The sequence below is a fragment of the Delphinapterus leucas genome, chromosome X (genome assembly GCF_059928025.1).
Source record: "Delphinapterus leucas isolate spDelLeu-1000000601 "Yukka" chromosome X, BTC_Dleu_Yukka2, whole genome shotgun sequence".
NCBI lineage: Eukaryota > Metazoa > Chordata > Mammalia > Artiodactyla > Monodontidae > Delphinapterus > Delphinapterus leucas.
In genome coordinates this window covers 25,977,703-26,002,054 of record NC_143150.1, presented here as the reverse complement: position 1 = coordinate 26,002,054, position 24,352 = coordinate 25,977,703, and the positions used below count along the sequence as shown (strand labels likewise).

At 43.4% G+C, this 24,352-nt stretch overlaps 1 protein-coding gene across 1 annotated transcript in view; it reads right to left on the bottom strand.

Annotated features, from left to right (window-relative positions):
* The window catches only part of TENM1 (teneurin transmembrane protein 1), a 353,672-nt gene that overhangs the window by 12,988 nt on the left and 316,332 nt on the right, over nt 1-24,352 (bottom strand). The window contains exons 22-24 of the mRNA XM_022561862.2: nt 14,027-14,199; nt 12,640-12,875; nt 558-854 (exon numbers count right to left, since the gene is read on the bottom strand). Of these exons, the coding sequence (XP_022417570.2) occupies nt 558-854; nt 12,640-12,875; nt 14,027-14,199 (706 nt within the window). The remainder of the gene's footprint in view (nt 1-557; nt 855-12,639; nt 12,876-14,026; nt 14,200-24,352) is intronic.

Sequence of the window (24,352 nt, the reverse complement as noted above, 5' to 3'; positions counted from 1 at the left end):
CGAGCTCCTATTACAGATGCTACTGGAGAGTCATTACATACAAAGGACTATTACCAACGAGGCCCCACTGCTACCATTTCCTCAGACCGATTACTTGGGAAAATTAGTCTTCAAATGTATACCGCTAAACTTTTACTGACTATTCTAACAAAAGTAGAAGTCCTTATCCTCTGCGTAAGAGGCTCTTTTCCAGAGCTGCGATACATTAACACGCAATTTTATAATTTTCTACCTATTTTACTTCAGTGTGAGCTTTCTTAATAATAAAGATACATTTTCAGGAGCATGAACAAATATGCTCAAATGAGGAGAAATCGAAGCCATTATCCTGACTTCAGTTTGAAAGAGTACCTGGCAGAGCGTGGGGTTGGGGAAAGTTTTCAGCTGAAAAACAGCTTATCCTTACAGGTATAATTTGTTGTTGTTACTTCTATAGAGCAGAACAGCCAGAACACAGACTTTTCTCCTGCAGGTCCTCAGCAAGGTGGGTAGTCAGTGCCGCTTTCAATATTCTCATTCGGGAACTCAGAACTAGTTTATTTCCCCTACATGCTTACCTTTTCTAAGTAGGTATAGCTCCAAATTTTCCCATCAGCCCAAGTTCTTGAAATGATTTTTCCACTCTGGTCATATTCCATTTTTTCATTCCACGTCCCTCGTTGAATAAACGTCACCAATCCTGAAGGTGAATATGTGATATTCACTTCATTATATCTGCTTATGGGAGACCACAGAACAGGTCGTCCAGTCTGGTCATAAAGAATTCGAAGGGTGAATTTCCGATGGTCGTCATAGATCTTTCCTGTGCGAGTCATATGATCAAAATCTATGGAGAGCAGGTTTCTGTTATGGGCCTACAAAAAAGAGATAGGAAATACATTTGAAGCACTGCCTTAGCTCCCCTCATCAAGTGCATTCACAATCGAAAAGCTTTTTCTGTTTCTCCAGCAATGGGGTGTCTCTTGCCTTTGAATCCGCCTGGCTTCTCCTCGGATGACACTTGTCTTCATTCTCCCAGCAGACTGTACAATCTTGGAAGGTTGGGGCTATGTCTTAACTACTGGTATGTGCTAGCTCCTCAACATACGGTTATTGATTGCTTTTGCCCAACTCAAGCCTCAAGTGTGCTGATACAATTTTCAGTGATTATGTAATCTTATTTTATGTGAGTCAGATGCCTACCAAGGAACAGGATTTCCTCCCCCTCTTTTACGAATGAAGTGGCTAAAACATAGAATGGTGAGTTATTTACATAATTAGAAATTAGAAAAAATGAATATAGAGAGCCCCCTCTAATTTATACAGAGAATCCCTTCTTTGGCTTCCTGTTCCTCTGGGCATGGAGCTTTATTACTTCACATCTATCACAGGGGAACACAGAGCAACTCAGATTGTCTCCTGAGATGGAAGCCCACTCAGCAATGTTTTACCAGAAGGTAAATGTGGCAGGTGTTGGTAGGCCCCCCAGTATTTGTGAGGGTGGCACCACTCAGTGAGGTTAGAGCATGGAGTTCAATCTGGGTACCAAGTTTAGAAACAATTAGTAGCTCGGTTTGGTTCTGGTCTTAGGCTTCCTTGACTGCATGCCAGCATCCCCTCTGTGTACTTCACGGCCCCAAAGTTGTCCAGAGAAATCCTGCCTCTGAGGAAATTCAGCCTGGTCTACACAAGATAACCAAAGAACTAAATGGCTTAGTTAAAAAGTTTTTAAATTGGACAAAAGGCCACTTTTACTGGGTTTTCAAAGCAACTGGACAACTGACATGATCTGTTCTACTCTTCAGCTAGTAATGCCAATGTTTGGCACTCCCACCAGTAACTGCTATGGCAAGCTGATGACAACACAGAGCTGAAGAAGGCTCTGGAAGACAAGGGTTTTGAAGTAGGTGGGTGGGAGGCCAAGGGGAGGGCTTTAAAAATTTGTTTTATTTATTTTAGTTTAGCTCAGTTAAGTTTTCATTTCAGTGAGTCGTTTGTTTTGTTTTATTATAACTTTTTATGTGGAACTAGTCTGACTCACAAGAAGTTGCAAAAGTGGGGAATTCCCTGGCGGTCCAGTGGTTAGGACTCCAAGCTCTCATTGCCCAGGGCCCAGGTTTGATCCCTGGTCGGGGAACTAAAATCCCACAAGCCTCACAGTGTGGCCAATAAAATAAAATATGTAAATTGTTGGAGCTATTAAAAAAAAAAGAAGTTGCAAAAATGATACAGTAGCCGTGTACTCTTCACCCAACTTTCAAGGAAAAGACTTTTCTTTTGGGTGAAGGGGGTCCAAGCATATCTGGAAGGAACCTTCTAGGTTCTTGGCTGAGACCCCCCCCCACACTGCCACCCTCACCCTGTAATAAAAACAGGAGAAAAACAAACAAGTTTAATAACATGTATACCTCCTGTACCCATGGGAGAGACCCAGGGGAACTGAGTAACTCTCCAAAATGGCCCAAGCCACCACCTTATATACTATCTCCAACCAAAGACAAAAGATGTTGGGAGGAGGGAGCCAGTTATGGGAGGTGACCAGGCAAAGCACAGTAAACAAGGGTAAGGTTGTTATGCAGATTTAAGTCATTGCTTTCTCCATCAGCCTAAAATAATCTTTATACCAAAGAGGCATATTTTGGGGTGGCAAATTCTTCTCCCCTTCAAATAAAAAAGGAGAAACTTTGAGAAGTATAAACAACAGTGGCTCTCGGGAGTCAGGAGACTGAATTAGCTGCTTGTCTGTGCACCAGCCATCTCTTGTATTCGGGCCTTAGTTTTCTTATCTGTGAAAAGGGAGTGATATTTACCACTCTACACCACACACCTGTGTTAAGAATTAAATGAGATTACATATACGGGTACCTGGTGATGTGTAAAAATAATATTAGTAATTGTTGTTTTTAGATATCATTACTTTTTGCATTTTAGTTAGGCTTCTGAATGGGCCCATGTGTCAGATTCCAAGGACTGTAGCTTGGTGTATTACATTTATATCTGTAGGAATTGTCAACACGATCCTGAACAGAATATTCAATATCTGTTTAATGAGGTAGGGAAAAAAACCAACATTAGGATTTGACTACAATAATCATAGTTGGACTAAATGGATTCACTAGCTATTCAACTAAACTTCATGTTCACTTATAATTTTTGTGGTCAAGGATTTCTTTAAATATCTGAAAGCTATATACTGTGTCCCCAGAAAAATGCACATAAGTACATAAACAAACATTTTAAACAAAATCTCAAGTGGGATCTGAAACTCAAACATGAAACCTTTAGGGGTCTTGAGTCCAATTTCAAAATCCTGGCTCAGAAAGAGGTTTTCAAAAATTTTTTGTTAAAATTTTTTTTTGCTATTTAAAAACTTGAGATATAACTGACATATACCATTATATTAGTTTCAGGTTCAATATTTGTATATATTGTGAAATAATTACCACAAAAATCTAGTTAACATCCATCACCATATGTAGTTACAACTTTTTTTTCTTGTGATGAAAACTTTTAAGATCTATTCTCTTAGCAACTGTCAAATATACAAAACAGTATTATTAGCTATAGTCACCATGCTGTACATTACATCCCCAGGACTTACTGATCTTTTAACTGGAGCTTTGCACCTTTTCACCCCCTTCATCCATCTTGCCCACCCTTCACTACCTGCCTCTGGCAGCCACCAATCTGTTCTCTGTATCTATGACCTCTTTTTTTTTTTTTTTTTTGATTCCACATCTAAATGAGATCCAGAGTTTTTATCTTAGTGCCCTGCATGACTGCAAAGCCAGCATTCTCATTTCAGACTCTGGTTTTCCTTTGCTCAGTAATTTTGTGCACTTTGCTTTTTAAAATAACCTCCTTAACTTCTACCCCCATTATAAAAGTGATATTTTTTCATTGCAGAAAAATTGGAAAATCTAGAAACATACAAAGAAAATAATCACCTGTAATCCCATCCTTCAATGTGAATCATTGCTAGTACTTTGCAGCATTTCATGCCCACTTTTGTTTTGCATAATCTATGCCCATACACGTAAAGAATACAATTAGAATTATAAAGTTTTGTGTCCTACTTTTTCAGCTAATGTTTTGTCTTTGAGCATTCCTCATGCTATTAAATATTCTTAAAATGTGGATTTTAGTGGTTACATAATATCTTCTACATGATAAGCATTTATTTTTCCTTTCTCCTATTGTTGGAAATTAGAGTTTTTGTTTTCCATTTTTCTTTTATCTTTCATGTTCTGTTGAACATTTTTGTAAATAAATATTTCCTTAATACAAAACCCTATAAGGGAAATTATGGGGTCAAATGATAACATTAAAGACTCCCGATGCAACTCGAGATATTACTTCATGGTGCACAAAGGTTTACAAATTTATGCTCTTATTAACTAGCAGTGGAAGAGTTCAACTCATTCCATCCTTACCACCATTGAGTATTGTCATTGTTAGTATGCTTTTCCCAATATGAGAGTGGGAAAATAGTATGTTACTGTGGTTTAAATTTGCATTTATTTGGTTACTAATGAGGTTGAACCCTTTTAAACGTCTATTCGCTACATGTACGTCTTCTATGAATTGTCTGCTATTTTCAACGTCTTTTGGCTTCAGTTTCTTCATCAGCCAGCTGGGGCTAATGATACTTGCCGTTAATTTTGAGCTTCTGCAAGGAAAAAAAAAAAAAAAAAAAAAGGACAGCAAATGTTCCACGCCATGAATTCCAGAAGACTAGTGATTAGATACTCCAATTATTTGGGAGGAAGTCTTGTCAGTTGCAGGGGTAGGTTTCATTCAGGGAATAGAGCCACAGATTGGGAAACATGACTCTTTAACCATCTGTAGCCAATGTGTGCAGTGCCGTGGTGCATAAATACACAGTAAACTGCTGTTATCACCTAAAAGGTGATAGAGAAGCGCGTATTTCCTGTCTTTTGATACACAGGGCTTGGAAGCCTATACGAAACCAGGTGTTCTTTCTTCTACTACCTTTCCTGTGGTTTTATAGCCACATATCTCTAACTGTAATACTGTTCATTTACAATAGCTGTAAAATATCCATGTACTCCCAGAGACGGTTGTAACTGTTACAATTTATGTTATAATGATAGTTAAAGAGCCAAAGTAACAAGTGATTTTCAGTTCAACTAAATTTGTGGTTTTATTTGCCTGATAGATTAAGTTTACTATTCAAGAACACATTTCTTAATAAAGTCATTACAGCTACACAAGCAGGGACCACTGTTAAAAATCCACTACAGGCACTTCCCTGGTGGCGCAGTGGTTAAGAATCTGCCTGCCAATGCAGGGGACACGGGTTCGAGCCCTGGTCCGGGAAGATCCCACATGCCACGGAGCAACTAAGCCCGTGCGCCACAACTACTGAGCCTGTGCTCTAGAGCCCGCGAGCCACAACTACTGAGGCTGCGAGCCACAACTACTGAAGCCCGCGTGCCTACAGCCCGTGCCCCGCAACAAGAGAAGCCACCGCAATGAGAAGCTCATGCACCACAACGAAGAGTAGCCCCCACTCGCTGCAACTAGAGAAAGCCTGCGCACAGCAACGAAGACCCAACGCAGCCAAAAATAAATAAGTAAATAAAATTTAAAAAAAATCCACTACAAAGTGAGCAGAAGAAAACTCTGCCTAATGTTCTTTCCCTGCCTGTCAAGACTTCTGCAACCATGCTTCTGTTTCTGGATAATGCACTCGGATATTCAGATGTTGCTGAAACGCTAGTTTTAAAGTCAGGTTTGGAAGATAATGTAAAATTCGGCTAAGAGCTGAAAGGGGATGAAGGAATTGAAGATGCCACAGCCCCCACCCTGCGAGTCTCCTATGGAACCCACATGTGAGAAGGCTGGGAGAAAGAATGCTAGGCTGACCACCTTTGACTGCTGGGGTCTTGAGCAAGGGTGGGAAAGCAACACGTTCATACAAACTCTTGTTTGCCTGAAAGACAACAATAGCCCTTGACCTAAGTGTGGGTCATCAATCCTTATTTTGGCTCTTCCTCCAAACAATCATCTATACCAATCTTTGCCCTGGAAAAGAGAGGGGCAAAGAAAAGGTTGACATTTGAGAATAGCCCCAAGTTAAAAAGAGTCTCTTTGGACATTGGGCAAGACACTTGAGTTTGACAACTGATGAGTTGTATGTTGGGGTAAGAAAGTTGGACTTGGTAATTTTTTTAATAAGGAAAGTATTTATGCTTTAATTTATTCTTTGGTTTTCTTTAGGCTTTTTTTAGCTTTGCTGAAGAGAAGTAAGGAGAAGGGCTTGCTTTTTTGTCCACACTTCGACCAGAAAGGGAAGAGGAAAGAGTATGCACTGGGGAGCCATGGGTTGTGTTGCCAGCAGAAATCAAAGTGCCTGCGAAGGGTGGGTACAGGCAGAAGCTCCAAAGAAAAGTGTCCTCTGCCTCCCCTCAGATCCTTTCCTTGCTCTTTCCTAGGAGTTTGAGTTTTAATTGCTTAAGAGAAAGTCCTTTCAACCCCTTGCAATTTGAGACTCATTCAATTAGTAGGATAAAAATATATTAGGTTGATAATATATAAAGATATATTAGGTTGATATATAGATATATAAGATATATAAAGACATATACATATCCATAGGCAACTGCTGATATTTGAGTGTTTTGGGCCTACCAAAAGGGCAGTTTCCTATGGTTCAACCCAATACACACACACACACACACACACACACACGTGCTGAACTCTAAGCTCCAATCACGGCAGTTGATTTTCTTCAGAATAAAGGAGGAGAAGGCTGAATTTTCAAGGATGCTGTCTAGCATTTCAACTCACAAGGCAACTGAGGTACATGTTTGATTTTTGCTGAAGAAGTTGAAAGGTGAATAAGTGAGATGGGCCAAATAACCACATTACAGTTTGGGAGATGCACTGCATTTAATTTCCATGAAGCTGTGGGAATGGACAGAGTCACAGCTGCTTTTAAATTGGTACACGCTACTCTATTCTCACTGGTTTTAAGGTAATTAGTATGTGATTTTTGGAAATCGATCAATACAATTCTACAGATTTTATTTTTTATTGATATTGCTACGCTGACAATGAAAACTGACTTAGGCTTGCTTCTGTTTCACAGAGTTGCCTACAAATGAACAGGGCATGTATGCAGGGTTAACATCAGCCTCCACGGCTCCACCGGGAATTTCTTTATACCTGTTTTTCTTCTTTTTTCCTCCCAAGGCACTCTCTTTACCTTGCCAGACCACAGAATCTTAGTGCCAGAAGGAATCTTACGACATGGGCTATTGACCTGGACTGCCTGGGTTCAAATCCTGTGTCACCATTTACTAGCTGTGTGCCCTCTGTGTGCCTTGGTTTCTTTATCTGTGAGAATGTTAATAAGAAAACACACCTGATAAGGTGTTATGAGTAATAAATGAGTTAATATATGGCCATACACAGATAATATTTCAATGAATGTTAGTTGCTATAATTATGATTAATGGTAATAATACTACTAGTCATAATCATAGAGATTGTATAGCTCATATCCCTCATTTTATAGATGGGAAAAGTGGTGTAAAGTTATGGGCATACCAGTTCTTCTTCAAAACCGTACTCATTCCTCTCACTTGATTTCTGCCATACCATTTAACTTGGACACTTTGTGCACTAAAATAATTTGCTCTTGTTTAATTACTTCCCCGTTGGCGAATTCATCTGGGTAACCGTACAATAGGCATTTAAAATTTTTAATACCAAATCATTAATGCTTATATAAAAGTGAAATAGTGTGTGAAATAAGACTTTCTGTCTAGCTATCTTTGTGGAGTTGACCCAAGATTAACAAATATAGTAATTTGTTAAATTTACAAATCACAGTAAATTTCTGTGATTTGAAGGCCCCAAGAATCCCCTGACCCCAAAAACCAACACTGCCCAGTGGCCTTGATGCCTTAAATCTCCTGTCGCCAGGCGACTCCTTAGGGGTGAATACACTGCTACTTGGGACTGACACCCACAGATATATTTAAAAAATAGATGAATCTATCTGCAAGCAGGCTCCTTATCTAAATTTTCACAAAATGAAACCCTCCAGCAAACCTAGGGAGAACGAAGTTAAAAGTGTGAAGCAAACACATTTTCTGAGAAAGGAAGGAGACGCTGGAACCCTCTTGGCTGTCTCCCACATTCCCCATCATTTGTCAGCCTGGGACCTTGTGTTTCACCTGGGCTTGTTCCCCCTTTCAGAGCTCAGCTGGCGTATGAACAGTCACATGTTGCATTTCAAAACAAATCTACCCTGTTCTCAGTTATCTTTGAATGGAGAGAAAAACAATCAATCGTGAGGGTTTTTAGATTAGTCTTGGCTTCATTTTGCTTGTAAAACATAATCATCTTACTTGATTTGATGACTTTGGTTTGAAGTGCTAAGCTTCTTGGTTTTTTGTTTTTTTTTTAAATAAAGGAGGCTGCAGTTCTGGAGTTTTGCTGTAACCTCACATCTCAGTCTGCGAAATCTTGTAAAGAGCTCTGAGGTCCAATGCTGGGATAAGTCTCATTTAATAGCGTTATTATCCACGGACACAGCAAGGTGCAATCTGGATGTAGTTCCTAAACCAGTGTGCTTTTGGTGAATGTCTAATTTCTCTATTGTCCAGGGAAATGTATGTATGGGGACAGACTGATGCAGCAGATGAGAAGGTACATAGACTGGATGGGAAAGTACTTTGTAAGGAAGATGATTCAAATACAACTCAGGTTGGGGGGGAAATGGCTTTTTAAAATAAATGAAATTTCAGGATGTTAATGTGATTTATTTCACTTAATGGAGCTGGTGCCGGATGGCCCAGAGGTAACAAATCCCTCGCCTGCTCAGGCTAAGCAGGATATCATGTTTCCCAGCAGTTTGTTTCCTCACCTTGAAGAGGACCCCGAGTGTGTATGAAAAAAGAAAATCACCGATGGTTGGAGAAAAGCAACTCTTGTTGCTTTATCTTCAAGAGAGGTCTATCATTTTCTGATTTTTTTTTTTCTTTCCACCTAGAAGGTCTGGGGTGGATGTGATAGGTAGCTTTGGGGAATATTTGATGTCCGTCATTTTACCAAGGAAGCCTTTAAACGAACCTGTCATTCTGTGCCCGAACAATTAGTGTTTTATGACCTGCTGCCCAAGCACATTTGCAAATTACAAGCACACCTCTGTGTGGTTTTTCAAAGAGGAGCCCTATTTCCCCCAGGGCAGCAGGGGTTTCTATGTTGTGTGACTATCTGAACCTGTTATTCTGTCTGAAGAGCTCTGGAACGGCAGCTCCTCCAGGAGAAATAGAAGATTCAGTGCAAGGTCTCCAGGTACTTGAGGGCACCAGAGAGCCTTAACCTTTACATGGATGTTTACAAATGGGTCACCGCATATTTGGCCCAGAGAGAGAGAAAGTTACATCTCATGTGTCATCAGCTTGCCCCTTGAAAGCTACCATAAGTGAAGGGGGCACCATCTATGAAATAATAAAGTCAGTAAGGAAAAAGAATTTGCCTGGTTAAAACTGGATCCACACCTGCCTTTGGGGAGCGTATTCATTCCATTAAATTGGATATGCCTAATCTGGGGAAACTGAGGCAGTAATATAAGCCAAAGTGCCTAAGGATGGGGACAGCAGGTAAGGATTACCCAGTTAAACAGCCTCCTTCCTGTTGCCGCCTCCACACTTTGCCTGCCCAGAGGCCAGCCAGTTGTCCCGCACCACCCACACTTGCCAGTACATTAGAGTGGATTATTTGTCTCTTTTTGTCAGCACTGAAATGAGGAGTCAGGCCCTGCCAAGGTGGCTCCACTGAGCGGGGCAGTGATTTATAGATTAATTATTTTAGGGAACAAGGCAGCACAGCACGATGTAGTGGAAAGAGTGCTGCGCTAGGCGAAGCCCTGCATTTTAGTGCTGGCTCGGATCCTTAATAGCTGTTTGACTTTGGGCAAGTCACTTAACCTCTCTGGGCCTTAGTCTCCTTATCTGTAAATTGGAAATAACAATAATTGATGGTTGTTGGACTTCCCTGGTGGCACAGTGGTTAAGAATATGCCTGCCAAGGCAGGGAATGCGGGCTCGAGCCCTGGTCCAGGAAGATCCCACATGTCGCAGAGCAACTAAGCCTGTGCACCACAACTACTGAGTCTGTGCTCTAGAGCCCGTGAGCCACAACTATTGAGCCTGCGTGCCACAACTACTGAAGCCCGTGCTCTGCAACAAGAGAAGCCACCGCAATGAGAAGCCCACGCACCGCAACGAAGAGTAGCCCCCGCTCGCTGCAACTAGAGAAAGCCTGCACGCAGCAACGGAGACCCAATGCAGCCAAAAATAAATATAAATAAATAAATAAATAAATTTAAAAAATTGATGGTTGTGGTGATCAAATAAAACCCTGACTATGAAAGCATTTTATTGATTGTAAGGCACTAAACATATGTAAAGGATTGTTATTGTTGTTAGATTTCTAGGGACATGTACAGTAACACCACCTAGCCATTCTTCAGTCCCAGGACCTCAGGAAGAACCCTAGAAGTCATAGAGGAGAGGGCCCTGAATTTGTTGCCCTTATAAGCCGTTCCACAAATCTGCTCAACTCTACCACGGGATGGGAAACGGGTCAATTATCAATGGTACTAACTAAATAACACTTCACTCTACTCAACACAAAAGAGCCCCCGTATGTTTTATGACCATTAGCTTCTCAGTATTAAGAACAATTTTGGATATGAGGTGCAAATTACAATTTACAGTCTCTCTCCATTATCCGTGCATATGGAAGGGAGAAAACAGGGTGGGTGATCGTAGAAAGTAGAAAATACTAAGGTCACATAGTATAGAATGAGCTCTCCTAAAGAATATAAAATCCCAAAGTCACATAGTGTATGATATGATTCACAATGTTTTATTCAGACTATAAGCTGGGGAGGCACTAAGAGACCACTTATTTGATATAATTGTTCTGGGGTGAATCCATGAGGTTGGTGAGCCATATGTAGATAGTTCTGGCTTTTCTCTAGTATGACATTTCATTTCACAGGTGAAGAAAATAAAGGCGTTCCTTAAGCCAGTTGTAAGACTTCCCCATCGAGGGTTCTACCTAGGAGATCTCATTTCTAGAAGAACTCTGATAGAAACCCTCACTGCTCTCACACAGACAGGTTTGACTATTTGGACTGGTTTCACCTCCCAATTCAGTGGCATACCTAGTAAATATTCTGGCCAATGGAATCAAAACATACAAATTGACTTGTGCATGTAGACAACCTTAGTAGCTGTTATTACAAAAAACAAGCATGGAAGTCTGTGTCTTTGTGTTACCAACAGAAGTGACTGGAAAGTGAGCGCTAGTGTAGATCATTTTGTCCGTATCAAGCCATGGGACTGACTTGACGGCTTGTCACTGGAATTGGGTGGTTGTTTGGCGTTGCGTTGCCACAGCCTAGAGGTTACCACATTTTTACTGTGAGTGAAGAAAATGCAAGTGTTCCAGGTATCCCAGGCACGACACAGGTGCTCAAAGCAGGCCTCAATAGTGAGTGATCTTCTCCCTCAGGCTGGCAGTTGCTCTCGGGCTGATATTGAATGTTACTATACTTGGAAGGTTGGTCACGTCATCCTAACATTGGTTCATGTTCAAGAAGGGACAGGTAGACAGAGCGCTGTGGTGTCTGTAGGCTTCGTGTGCTGCAGAAAGGCAATTTTGATTGAATGATCCCTGGTTAACTGTGGTGAACAGTGCTTGGTAAGAACTTGAAAACCCCCAAATCTTTCATTTCCCCCGGGCAGCTGTCTCTGAGCACCATTAGCCCAATGTGAGTACTAGTCCTTGACCCCTTTGGCCCTTAATATGTATATTCATGACAATGATATCATTCACTGTTTTCGCCCTTTATCTTGCTTTTGTCCAGATGTTGCCTGATGTCTCACATCCTTCTGTGTGTGCCTGCCCGGCCTTTCCAAATGAAGTATCAACTACCCCAACGCAGGGGTCTGGGACAGCTCAGTGGACCTGCTGACCATCTGCAGGCCTTGTGAGGGATTCTGGAGGGCCTCCCGACTAAACACATTTCTCGATCCAGATGTTCTTGGGGCCTGAAATTGCTATTGTCAGAGCACTTTAGCTGGCTAATGACAAAGAAAGCTCCTATTAGGAGGGGGAAGGGTAAGCTGTGACAAAGTGAGAGAGTGGCATGGACATATATACACTACCAAACATAAAATAGATAGCTAGTGGGAAGCAGCCGCATAGCACAGGGAGATCAGCTCGGTGCTTTGTGACCACCTGGAGGGGTGGGATAGGGAGGGTGGGAGGGAGGGAGACGCAAGAGGGAAGAGATATGGGAACATATGTATATGTGTAGCTGATTCACTTTGTTATAAAGCAGAAACTAACACACCACGGTAAAGCAATTATACTCCAATAAAGATGTTTAAAAAAATAATAAATAAATAAAAAGAAAGCTCCTATTAGAATGTTCATTTCAGGGTACTGAACCATTATCAGCCTTTAGCACCCTCTCTTGAATTAGTATATCATATAAGCTAGTCAGTCAGCTAGAAAAGCTTTGGAGAAATGGGACTTCCAATGAGGGAGGCTCTGCCATTTTCAAAACTAAAACACCAATTCTATAGCTTCTATCAGGTCGAGCCTTACCCTCAGCCTTCTTTCAAAAGCGGAAATGTTGCCTTTGTTCTGCTCCTTCCGCTGCCGCCACTCGATGAGGTTGGCGTTGTGCTCTCCGGGCAGTGAGATGTTGCATTTGCCCAGGGTGGGGTTGACCGCCCCGGACAGGATGTGGGGCTCTGAGCTGAGGCTGATCTCCATCCCGCTGGCAAAAGTGACACGTAGGGAGCCGTCTGGACTCACCCGATAGGTACTCTGGGTATTTTCTGCAGACAGAGGAGCAAACGAGGAAGGGGGGAAGAAAGGGAAGCACAGAAGCAGAGGAGAGACAAGTTTAGCTTTAGGAGGTAAGGTTGGGAAAGGATGAGCAGGTGGGGTGCCGTGGACCTAACTGCCCTCTGGGCTAGACAACCACTCTGACAGGCCAACACACTCTCTGTCCATTTGGGTCTCGTTATTTTCACAGCTGGGCTGTCTTGTTTCTTGGATAAAAGACTCCTGTGTAATACTGCAGGCTGTTTTTGTTTCGAAAAACTTTCTCACTTTTAAAGAATTCCCTCACAAACTCCCTTTCTGACTTGGTGGATTGGCCTCCTCCATTTGATATGCTGGGAGCTAGAACGGGCAGAGTATGAAGTTTAACTCAGTATCATCACTGCGGGGGGACACCAGCACAGTTGCCAGACTCCACAAAATGATACGCTGACAAAGGTCGCCACCGATCCTTTTAGAGTGGCTCAGCCTAACAATAGAAAGAGTCCTTAATGACTGGGCAGAGAGAAAACAATTTCTCTGTGTCCACTTCCCTCTGCTTCCAAGATATTCTTTCCAAATCCACCTCCCTCCCTCCCTTCCTCCCTTCCTTCCTGTTTACTCCTCTATTTCTCGCCCTCTCTCTCCTCACTTCCCTCCTTTCTTCCTTCCCTCTCTCCCTTCCTTCTTTTTCCTTCCATTCCTTTACTTTCCTCTCTTTGAACAGAATGAGCTTTTAATTCTCTCATTTCCCTTATATTCCTGCTTGGTGTGTATCCTCATTCATCCTTTTTATTCACCCATGTCATCATTGCTCTAGAATGCTAATCTCAGATGGGACACAGACTTCATTTCTTTAATATAACCCAATTGGAGCTTAAAGAGCTTTACAAACAGCTGCGTGTTGGGAAATGACTTGATGGAAGAGTAGATTTGGCAGGGATTTAACCTCATAACTCCCACTGGGATGTGGCCCAATGTTGCTATAGGAACTTTGTGAAAGGTGTGACTTTGTCTGGGCTTCAGCCTCCATAGCTGGAATATTGGGAGAAGAAGTCATCTTCTCAGCCAAAAGTGAATTCTAGTCATTGATGGTGTGCAGAGGTTTGATGGTAGAAGTAAGAGAGATGCTGTTAGAGTCTGGCGAAGTTGGAAATATTCTTACCTTGTTTTAAAATATATATGGTACTAGTTGCTGTCAAATTGGTTGACATGAGGACGTTTTCGCGGTTGGAAGTATCTAGCTCCACTTTTGTCAGCTTCTCCAGGTCACTGTGGAAGCTGCTGACCTCTCCAGTGGGAAACGTTGCATTGGTCAGATGCCCCTCGGGGTCATACCTGAGGAATGTAACCAGTCCCAATGTTGAAGTCTCTTGGCAGTGATAACAGGCTTTTGCAAAATAAAAATCACTTGGCAGCTAATACAGTTTAACTTTGAGTGATAACAAGTATTATTAACCTTGTTCAATAAGAAGAAAAAGGTCAGAGAGATGATTAATCAAACGAAGGTATTTTTTGCTGCTTCTGAATTCTTGATGACTTCCTTGAGCTGTGCTGTTTTACAGAAAAAATATATCTGGTAATGAATCACTAGGGTGGAAAACTGATTTATGAGTCATGTCCTGCTGTGTGCAATGTTGCAGGGAGCCCTCCGTTTGCAATTTGGGTCGATCCCATCAGATGTGATGGGTCACAAGGACCAGCAGAGGGTGCTGTTGACAAAGAAAAAGGAGGCATGACTGTCCGCCGCCCCGCCCCGCCCCGCCCCGCCCCCACCAGCCTGAGAAGGCTAATAAACTGATTTTGCACTGTGATAGGAAAATTATGTTTGCTGCTCTTTAAGTTGCCAAATTTGAAATGAATGAATCATTCTTCCAACAAAATGACCAAGCACAGAAGACAATGGAAACATGTTCATTAAAACATTCTGGAGCCCCCTGATCTCAGTGTCACTTAATTTTTTAATCTTTTTATAATATAGTACATAATGTGTTGTAATTTGCCTATATGAGTAAGAGACTAAAACAAATAATTACCTGGGATAATAGGCAATAACCTATATCTAGAAATATAGTCTTGTGAGTTGACTTTTTTAAAAAAATCAGAATTATTGGCAATCTCACTGTCCTCCAAATGGAACTGCCTCCCTGAAGGCTTTTGATGTGGAGCTGTTCTTTTATTGCCAATAGAACCATGAAAAATAAACGCTTCATTAAAAGTAAGGACACGCACTTGGAAACCCATTACTGTTTTCAAGTTGTAAATTACAAAATAGTTAAGTACTTTTTTTGCTTTTAAAATGTTAAACAATTATATTCTTTTTACCCAAAGTGAGCAGGATACAGCCTGGACACAGTGGTGGAGTCTGGCTCTACTGCCTTCTCCCTCCAAAATTATGCAAAATGGCCTAGTGATTCAGTGTTAATCCACTACGCTTTAAAGAACTCAGCCTGGATAGCTGCTGAAATTTTAAAACTTAGACCAGCCTTTGGTAGGCTTGGGAAAAGGGGCTAGACATTATTTTATAGGACAAAACTGAACTTGAGGCTATACACAATGCCATCTCAAGTTCAGTTCTGTGTGTACACGAGTGTGTGCACGTGCACACACATGATATCAGTTAAAAGAGTCAGGCACGCAAATAAAAATAATCAAATAGGTCATTTGACATCATAGATATGGCAAGCCCTAGTTGTTTAATTGGATGCACGCTTTGCTTAAATGGATTTCAGTCAAAACGGTTATTGGCATGTTGCAGCTATGCTGCTAAGGCCTCATTATCGAGGAAAGGCTGAAGGGTGCTGTTTGCGCCTGGGGTTAATGGCAAAATCCTCCCCCCTGCTCAGCCCGTTTGCCCGTGGCCTGCTCGGGGCTCTGTGGCTGCAAGAAGAAGACCCCTGATGAGAAAGGGGCATGGAAGGGCCTGAACACCTAACACAGCTCCAACTTTGCCTGGTCTTCCTTCCAGAAGAGGAAAACGATATCCAGTTTTGATTCTTGCAAGGTACCAACCTGCTTTTCCCTGTAGGGAGGAGTTTCCAGGCAGCAGACAGAAGGAAGCTGCTGCAGGCCCCCCTCACTATGGAGACTGTGGTCCCACAGCCTGGACTACTCAGGCAGTTCCTCTCTGTTTCACATCCATCACCAGCAACTCTGCCTCATTGGTTTCCCTTTCCTGATTTCTAAAGGGTTTCCTCAGCACTTGGCAAGGTCACTCTTCATTATTCCTCCAGGAGATCTGACCTAAGATGCCACGCATGCAGGTTTCCAACGGGCTTTCCAGCTCAGGGCAGTTTCTTTCTTTCCCAGTCACATAGCCCCTTGTTTGAAAGCAAGATTTCATTGAAAGGTGATGGCAGTGGTCGTGCCCACTTCTCAGGGCAAGATGACAAGATCAGATGCTAACTGAGCCATCCATGAGCAGAGGTCAAAAATCTGAATGAACCTCAGCAGTGGCCTGTGGTGTAATTCCCTGGATAGATGTAGCTGGGAGGCTGCTGCCTGGCTCCTTGTCTGCTGAGAGAGGGAGTGCAGTGGGGATAAGATAGAACTTCCCACAGTCCTGCCCAGGTGCTAGAGAGCTAGAAAGTTGTATTGTCTGATTTCCTTTCTGTGGCTGGATAAGCCTCCTTATTTGAAAGTGTACATTTGACTTTATCATAAACAAAGCACTCTACCTTGAGGGCGTTATGCTAAGTGAAATAAATCGGACAGAGTAAGACAAATACTGTATGATCTCACTTATATGTGGAATCTGAAAAAAAACAAAACCAAAAACCCGAACACAAAAAACTCATAGAAAGAGAGATCAGATTTGTGGTTACCAGAGGTGGGGCGGTGGGTGGAGGAATGGGACAGAGGTGGTCAGAAGGTCGAAACTTCCAGTCATAAGTTACATAAGTACTGGGGACGCAATGTATAACACGGCAGTAGTTAACTGCTGTGTGGTATGTATGAAAATTCCTAAGTAAGTAAATCCTAAAAGTTCTCATCAGAAGGAAAAACATATTCTTCTTCTTTTTTTTTTGTATCTATATGAGATGACGGACATTCACTAAACTTGCTATCATCATTTTGCAATATATATAAATCAAGTCATTATGCTGCATGCCTTAAACTTATATAGTGCTGTATGTCGATTATATCTCAGTAAAACCGAAGGGAAAAAACCCAAACAAACAAAGCACCCTACCCCCCAGTACGCTCACCCACCCCAATTCTGCTAGTCACAGCCAAAGCAATGGCGTCTGGTGGTGTCTGCAGTGTGGCGCCTCTCCTGGGCTCAGTCAAAACCTACAGGCCCAAGTCTCTTCTGTGGGGTCATGCTCAAAGGAAGAGCAGATCCCACAGCTTTGGAAAGATTGCTCCAAACTGGATAAGAAATAAAGGAAGCCTTTGAGTTCTTACGGCTTGCTTGAGGTTTCTTTTTGTTGTTGTTGTTGTTGTTTCCCCTCCATCACAGGGGACTGCATGTTTCCAGACTGAATGTCAAAGAAACAAGTTTAATCAAAATGTCTTACGCTGTTCTGTGGGCTTCCCTCTGGTGCCTGCATCCTTTGGTGCAGAGAACGCAAGTCAATACGCTGCAACTGATCCCTTCAGGCCATGACAGGGTTGTAACTTCCACCGCCCTGCCCCCATTCCCCCTCCCTACCCTGGGCTGCAAATTCTGGTTGGTGAATTGTGTGATCAGGCATTGACTGTTGCCTTCATGGTCATCAGGAGTGAGCTTGGGAAGAGGAGATTTGCCATCGCCTTGTCCCTTCCCGTCCCTGATTTTACAGAGTTCCACTGTGTGCGTGCGCACACACGTGTCCCCGTGGATCAAAGGAAACATTTGTAAAGGAAATTCAGAATTCATTCTTGTCCTTGAGGAACATATAGTTTATATTAGGGGAGATGATATTTACACATTATTAAAAATATATTTGGTCTGATATTTTCTCGTAAGGGACAGCCTGCCCTTTCCCTTGAGGACAATTTAAGCCAGAGCTAAACCGGGCAGGGTAAAAACGAGTAGCTCTTCCATCTTTGCTCTTCTTAAGAAAATATTGAAGATTATAGAAGAAAAATTCATTACTTATTTTTTTTAAAGGAAATAGACCCTCTTTGCCCTCTCATGCCGGAAACCTGACCAACCTAATAAGCGTTCTTTAGGAAATACTGGATTTCCCTTTCTTCACCAATAACTTCATGTGGCTCCCTATGATTCGGCCCAAGTCCATAATGCCCTTCTATCTTCACTTGTCCTTCACTCAATAAATATCAGTCCTGTGCTAGGGACTGGGGATACTGTGGTGAATGAACTTCAAAGTCTAGTGGCGTAGGTAAGATACGCACACAAATCACTCTGATGCCAGAATATTGCCATATACTTCTGTAAACAAGGAGCTGCAGAAGCTCAGAAGAGGCAGAAGTTACTTCCAGGCAGGCTGAGCAGAAGAGAAGGAGGTGGTATTTGAATCCTGGAGGGTAGCTGGAGATCAGTCCCTTGATAGGTAGAGACTGGGGACGGGAGGAAGGCATTCCAAAGGCAGGCACACCGGTGGCTGGGATGACCATCAAGGGAAGCGTGGTGCTGGAGCACACAGGTCCTCTCGGAGGGGAGTGGGAGATGAGGCCGGAGAGGCACGTTGGAAGCAGAGCACGGGGAAACTGGGGTGTCAGGCTCTGGAGGAAAGCATGCAGTCAGTAGACAATGGAGAGGCGTAGGAAGCTCTTCAGGGGGAGAACGGTATGATTCAAGCAGTTCTTCGGTGGCAGTGAATCTCGGAAGGGAAGCTATGGAGCAGGGAAACCTGTTGGGAGGCTAACGCCTCAGTTTGTGTAAGAGAAGATGGTGGCCTCTTGCCTTTATGAAATGCGTTGTGATCGCCTATCCTTGGGACCAGTCTTCCTTCCTAGGTTGTAAACTCTCACATCTTTAGAGAGAGGACACAGTGTCTCATCACCTCTGTATTTTCGGTGTGTGGCACAGAGCAGACTCTCACTGCATATACTTGTTGAATGAGAGAAACAGGATCTGCCAGTGGAAATGGGAAGGAAGGGGTGGGTATGAGAGTCAGCGTGGTGAGAGGATAGACAGAGCCACCCCAGGTGGTGTGGAGGCTTAGCTTACACGGACGTCCTGTGAGGTGCAGCTCATCTTCCCAGCCAGGCTCTGAAAGCTCGTTTGGCCAGCAGCCTCTCTTCCTTCTGTTCAGTCCCTTTCTCTTTGGTAGTTCTCTCTCCCCAGCATGAGCCACGACAGTTCTCTCTGCCCATTCCTGAGCCTTACCAAGGGCATAAAGCACAGGGGGAAGGAACTGAGCAAAGGTGTCCAGTCTGTCTCTGGAGTCCTGAGGGAACTGTTGGCAATTCTACGTTCTTCTTACTTAAATGAAATCCCTCACCTGCCCAGAGGCAGGGGCCTGGACCATGTGGTGCCTGAGCTCTCTCCCTACTCTGAGATTCTCAAAAGCACTGGAAACACTTCCATGTGTTTGGACTGACTATTCACTTACATAACCAGTTCCGCATGGGAATCACATCCTCTGCTTAGGCAAATATCTCACCCAGAGACGTGGCTTGTGTACCTTGCCCCGCCTCCCCGCTCCCCGCCCCCGTTCCGCTAATCTTATCAGGGAGGAGAGAGAACCTCCCATTAGCCATCTTCCATAAGACTGAGCATTTGTAAAACAGCCTAGAAGGCACCCAGAGCTATCGTGAGGGCATTTCAAGTTGTCAGTAAATGGCGTTTTCTTGGGGGGGTTGGGGGTGGGGAATGTGCGAACCAAGTCCCGGGATAGAGAGAACACAGAAAACCAGGGATCAAGAGATCGTGCTCCCACAGAGGTCAAGGGCCTGAGGAACCGTCAGCTCGGCCTGCACTGGCAGCAGTGACAAAACTGACACTTTGGCCTCAGTCTGGGACCTTTTCAGTTGAGCGTAGCAGAAGCCTTTACCGGGGAAATGCCTGCGAAACAAGCAAGGGTGTCCTGGCTATTCTTGCAGCCTCTGCCGGGGCAGGGTCATCGCCCCTCGGGCCAGAACCCCTGCCTCGTTCCTAGTTCTGCTTTGACAGTCACCTCCCTGTTAGCCATTTCTCTGTGGTCAGCTTTTCCCCTGACACTCAGGACACTTAGGCGCAGTCAAGCATCAAGTACTAATACTTGGGGTGTGCAACTTTGATCCTGGTCCAAGTCAAACGGAATTATGGAAAGCAATGAACTATTTAAACAACATCACACTACACAAGACAAGCCCACATACTACCACGGCACCAGATGCATTTTAAAATCCCATTTGGACTGTCCACACTGTTCAGGGTCATCTGTGTCATTTCTCCCTGCCGTTGTTGCTGATAACCGAAAGTTGAACGGATTCCTGGCTTAGCTACCTCTATGCAGCAGTCTTCCATCCTTCCAACAATTTTGCTTCTGTTTCTCTTTTCCTGTTTCTCGTCTCAGAACAGAAATCTGATGTCCACCTTAGCAAAGGATTTGTCACCTTTTGGCCAAAGAAGGCAGCCTCTCTCTCACCTCTGAGCAACGCTCAAGTTCTTTTAGGAGGGCCTGGTAACAGTGGCCCAAGGCCGCCTTCTACTGACCTCAGCATGGCTGTAACCCTGACTGGAAGAGTAGGTCCGATTCGGTGCTCCCTGGCTTCAGAAGGAGAAGGAAAACCTCGAAGGAGTGCTCAGAACCGGCTAAAGCATTGGAGGATAAAAGTGAAAGAAGCCAGAGTTTGTACAGAGTAGACTGGGAAGAATTAGTTTCATTTTGAAGGTTGGGAAGTTGCTCATTCCCATATGTACAGGCAGGAACCGACAGGGACAGCATTCCGTTGGGGACAGAATGCACTGCTTCAGGAGGAAGAGGAACCTTCTCCTCTCCACAGAGGGTTTCCGCATAATACTGGCTGGAGTTGAGAAGGTGGGAGAAGGACGAGACGGATATTCAGCCTCCCTTTCTCTTTCATGGCGCTCTCATACTCCTCTTGTCCTGCTACTGCAGCAGAAATCTTCTAGCTCCCCAGACTTCCCATGGTCACTCCTGTAATCCCAAATCCTCTTCCTTTTTCTGGAAGGCAGTGGGGTAGTAGTGGAAAGAGCAGTGGGCTAGAAGCTCAAAGATCTGACTCTAGACCCAGCCAACCAGCAACATGAACGGGCAAATTAGTCCCCTACTCTAGGCCTCCATTTCCTTATTTGTAAAGTGACCTCTGATGTCTCCTTGTGGCCATAAAATTCCATGATTACCCCCGCGTGAATGCCTGTGTTTCTCATCTCTTAATGCCTCAAGATTGGTTACCCCAAAACAATGATGTTAGATGCTACCTTTTTCTCACTGCCAGCCGAGTCCTGGCAACAGGCCTGGGCTCCGCTTGCTGTAAGTATCCTCCGGGACCACAAACATCCGACTACAACACTCTGCTCTCTATCTGACATCATCAGTTCTCCCCTCTGTACTGGATTATTTTCACCAGCACACAGATGTACCACTATTTCTTTCATTTTAAAAACCTCCTTCTGATTACTCTGTTCCCCCTCTGCTCCAATTTCTCTGCTCGTTACAGCAGTGCACTTCAGAAGGGTTCTTTACTCATTGTCCCCAAACTCTCCTCCCAGTTGCTCTCTTTATTATTACGATTATTATTATTGAAATATAATTAACATAGCATAAAAGTCACCATTTAAAAGTAGAGAGTACACAATTCAGTGGCTTTCAGTACATTCACAATGTGTGCAACCATCAGCACCATTTCTAGAACATTTCCATCACCCCCCAAATGAACCCCGTGCTCACTGGCAGTCACTCCCCATTCACGCCTCTCCCTAGTTCTTGGCAACTGCTAATCTGTTATACTTCGTCTCTATGAATTTGCCTTTTCTGGATATCTCATATAAACGGAACTATATAATATCTGTCCTTTTGTGTCTGGCTTCTTTCAGTTAGCATGATGTCTTTGAGGTTCATCCATGCTGTAGCACGTACCAGAACTTCATTCCTTTTCATGGATGAATAATATCGCATTGTATGGATATACCACATTTCGTTTGGTTATTCATGACTGGATGGACACGGTCCTCTACACTTCTTGGCTATTATGAATAACGCTGCTATGAACATGTGCGTATCCATTATCTCTTAAACCCCCTCTGCTAAAGCTTCTGTCCCCCAGGGCCCACAGCACCTGTTCTTGTGAAGGTAAACAATGATCTCCACAGTGTTGGATGGAACGGTCATTCTCCGTGCTTATCTTACTTGACTTATCAGGAGTATTTGACACGGCTGATCACTCCTTCCTCCTTGCGTCACTTGTTTTACTTCGCTTCCAGGACGTCCCACTCTCCTGGTTTTCTTCCTACTTCACTGGACTTTCTTTCTCAGTCTCTTTTGCTGGTTCCTCTTCATATCTTCAACTCAATGTTGGGGTGCTCTAGGTTCCATCATCAGATCTCTTTTCTTCCTTGACTACACTCACTTTTCCATGAAGATCTCGTGGCTTTAAACACAATCAAGACACTGGTGGACGCTAAATTTGGATCTCCAAATTTCACATCTCCAGCTGCTCCCCTCAATTCCAGACTCATAAATCCGATTGCCAACTTGATATTTTCCCTTGGATGTCTAAACTGATCATATCCAGCCCTGAACTCCCACCCAATATCATGTACTCCTTGCCTGGTCTTCCCCATCCTGGTAAATGGAAAGTCCAACACCCACTTGCTCAGGCCAAAAACTCTGGAGTTATTTCTGACCCTTTTTTTTTTTTCTCATACCCCACATCCCATCTGTCAGTCCTGACAGCTCTATTGTCAAAATATATTTAGAATATTATCACTTACTGCCCTCACTCCCTGGTCTAAGTCACCATTTTGCCTGGATTATTGCAATAGCCCCCTCCCTCCATTAGGCTCCTCTACTTCCACCATACAGTCTGTTTTCAATACAGAGTGATTCTTTAAAAATGTAAGGCAGATTCTGTCACTCCTTTACTTGAAGCTCTCCAGTGGTCTCACCTTTTACTCAGAGTCAAAAAGTCTTTACAGAGGCCTGCAAAGCCCTATGTGAAGTGGCCCTGGCCACTTCGTTGATTTTGTCTCCCTACTATGATTGTGCACTCCACTCCAGTCACAGTGGCTGCCTTACTATTCCTTGAACATGTCAGATTTGTTCCTGCTGCAGGGCCTTTGCACTTGCTGTTGACTCTGCTTGCAATGTTTTCCCCCTTCCTCCCCAGCAGATACCCACACGACTCACTCCCTCACCTCCTACAGGCCTTTACTCAAATGTCACTTTCTGAGTGAGGCCTTCCCTGACCACCCAGCCTGAAATAAAAACCCCTTCTGCCCCCAAATCTTGATTCCCCCTGACCCTGCTTTATTTCCTCCGCAGAGCTTATCACCATCTGAAGTTCTGTGCATTTTACTTGTCTCCCTCCAGTACAATGTAAGCGCTATGAAGGTAGGGATTTGTATCTGTCTTGTTCACAGCTATATCCCCAGCACCAGAACACTGCCAGGCGTATACTAGCTGCTTAGCAAATATTTGTTGAATAAATAAATGAATGGTTAAACGGTTATTTTGTGGGGGGGTTTTCTCTAGTTTTATTGAGGTATAATTGACAAATAAAATTGCATGTATTTCAAGAGTACAATGTGATGATTGGTAAATAAGTGAACGGTTGAACTGGTTATTTTGAAAACTAGTTAATAATTCTGCCATTTCTTGTTGCTTAACTGAATTTAACCATTAGCTTTCAAAATAGTTGTTTGTCGGGCTTCCCTGGTGGCGCAGTGGTTGAGAGTCCGCCTGCCGATGCAGGGGACACGGGTTCGTGCCCCGGTCCGGGAAGATCCCACATGCCGCGGAGCGGCTGGGCCCGTGAGCCGTGGCCGCTGAGCCTGCGCGTCCGGAGCCTGTGCTCCGCAATGGGAGAGGCCACAGCAGTGAGAGGCCCGCGTACGGAAAAAAAAAAAAAAAAGTTATTTGTCTAATTTCAGCTGCAGTGTGATCTTGCGTGAATTTTTGAGAAAAGATATTCTCATTAGAACTTTTATCTTTCTTAAGGGTAGTATATTTCAAAATGTGGGCTCTTGAGTCAGACTGTTGCAGTTTGAATCCTGGACATCTGTGTGAATCGGGACAAGCTCACCATGCTGGGCCTCAGTTTCCTCATCCATAAAATAGGCAAACCAGGAGCACGTATCCCATGTTGTTATTTTGGAGATCAAACAAAATACTTTATGTAAATCACCTACCCTAGGACCTAGCACATAGTAAACCCTCAGTGAACAGTAGCTTTTATTACTTTTATTAAGATGTAAGAGAAATTTTTCCAGAAATAGAGGAAGACCTGCAACAGAAACTGAATACATTTTTCTCAGTGAAACTAAAATAGCTGTCCAGCTCTTTTGTATAAGTGGCATTTCTTTGGGAAATGATCCAAAACTTGAAGGCCAACTGTTTTGTCCCTTTCCTCAGGAGGGTTTCGTGGGATCTATTCT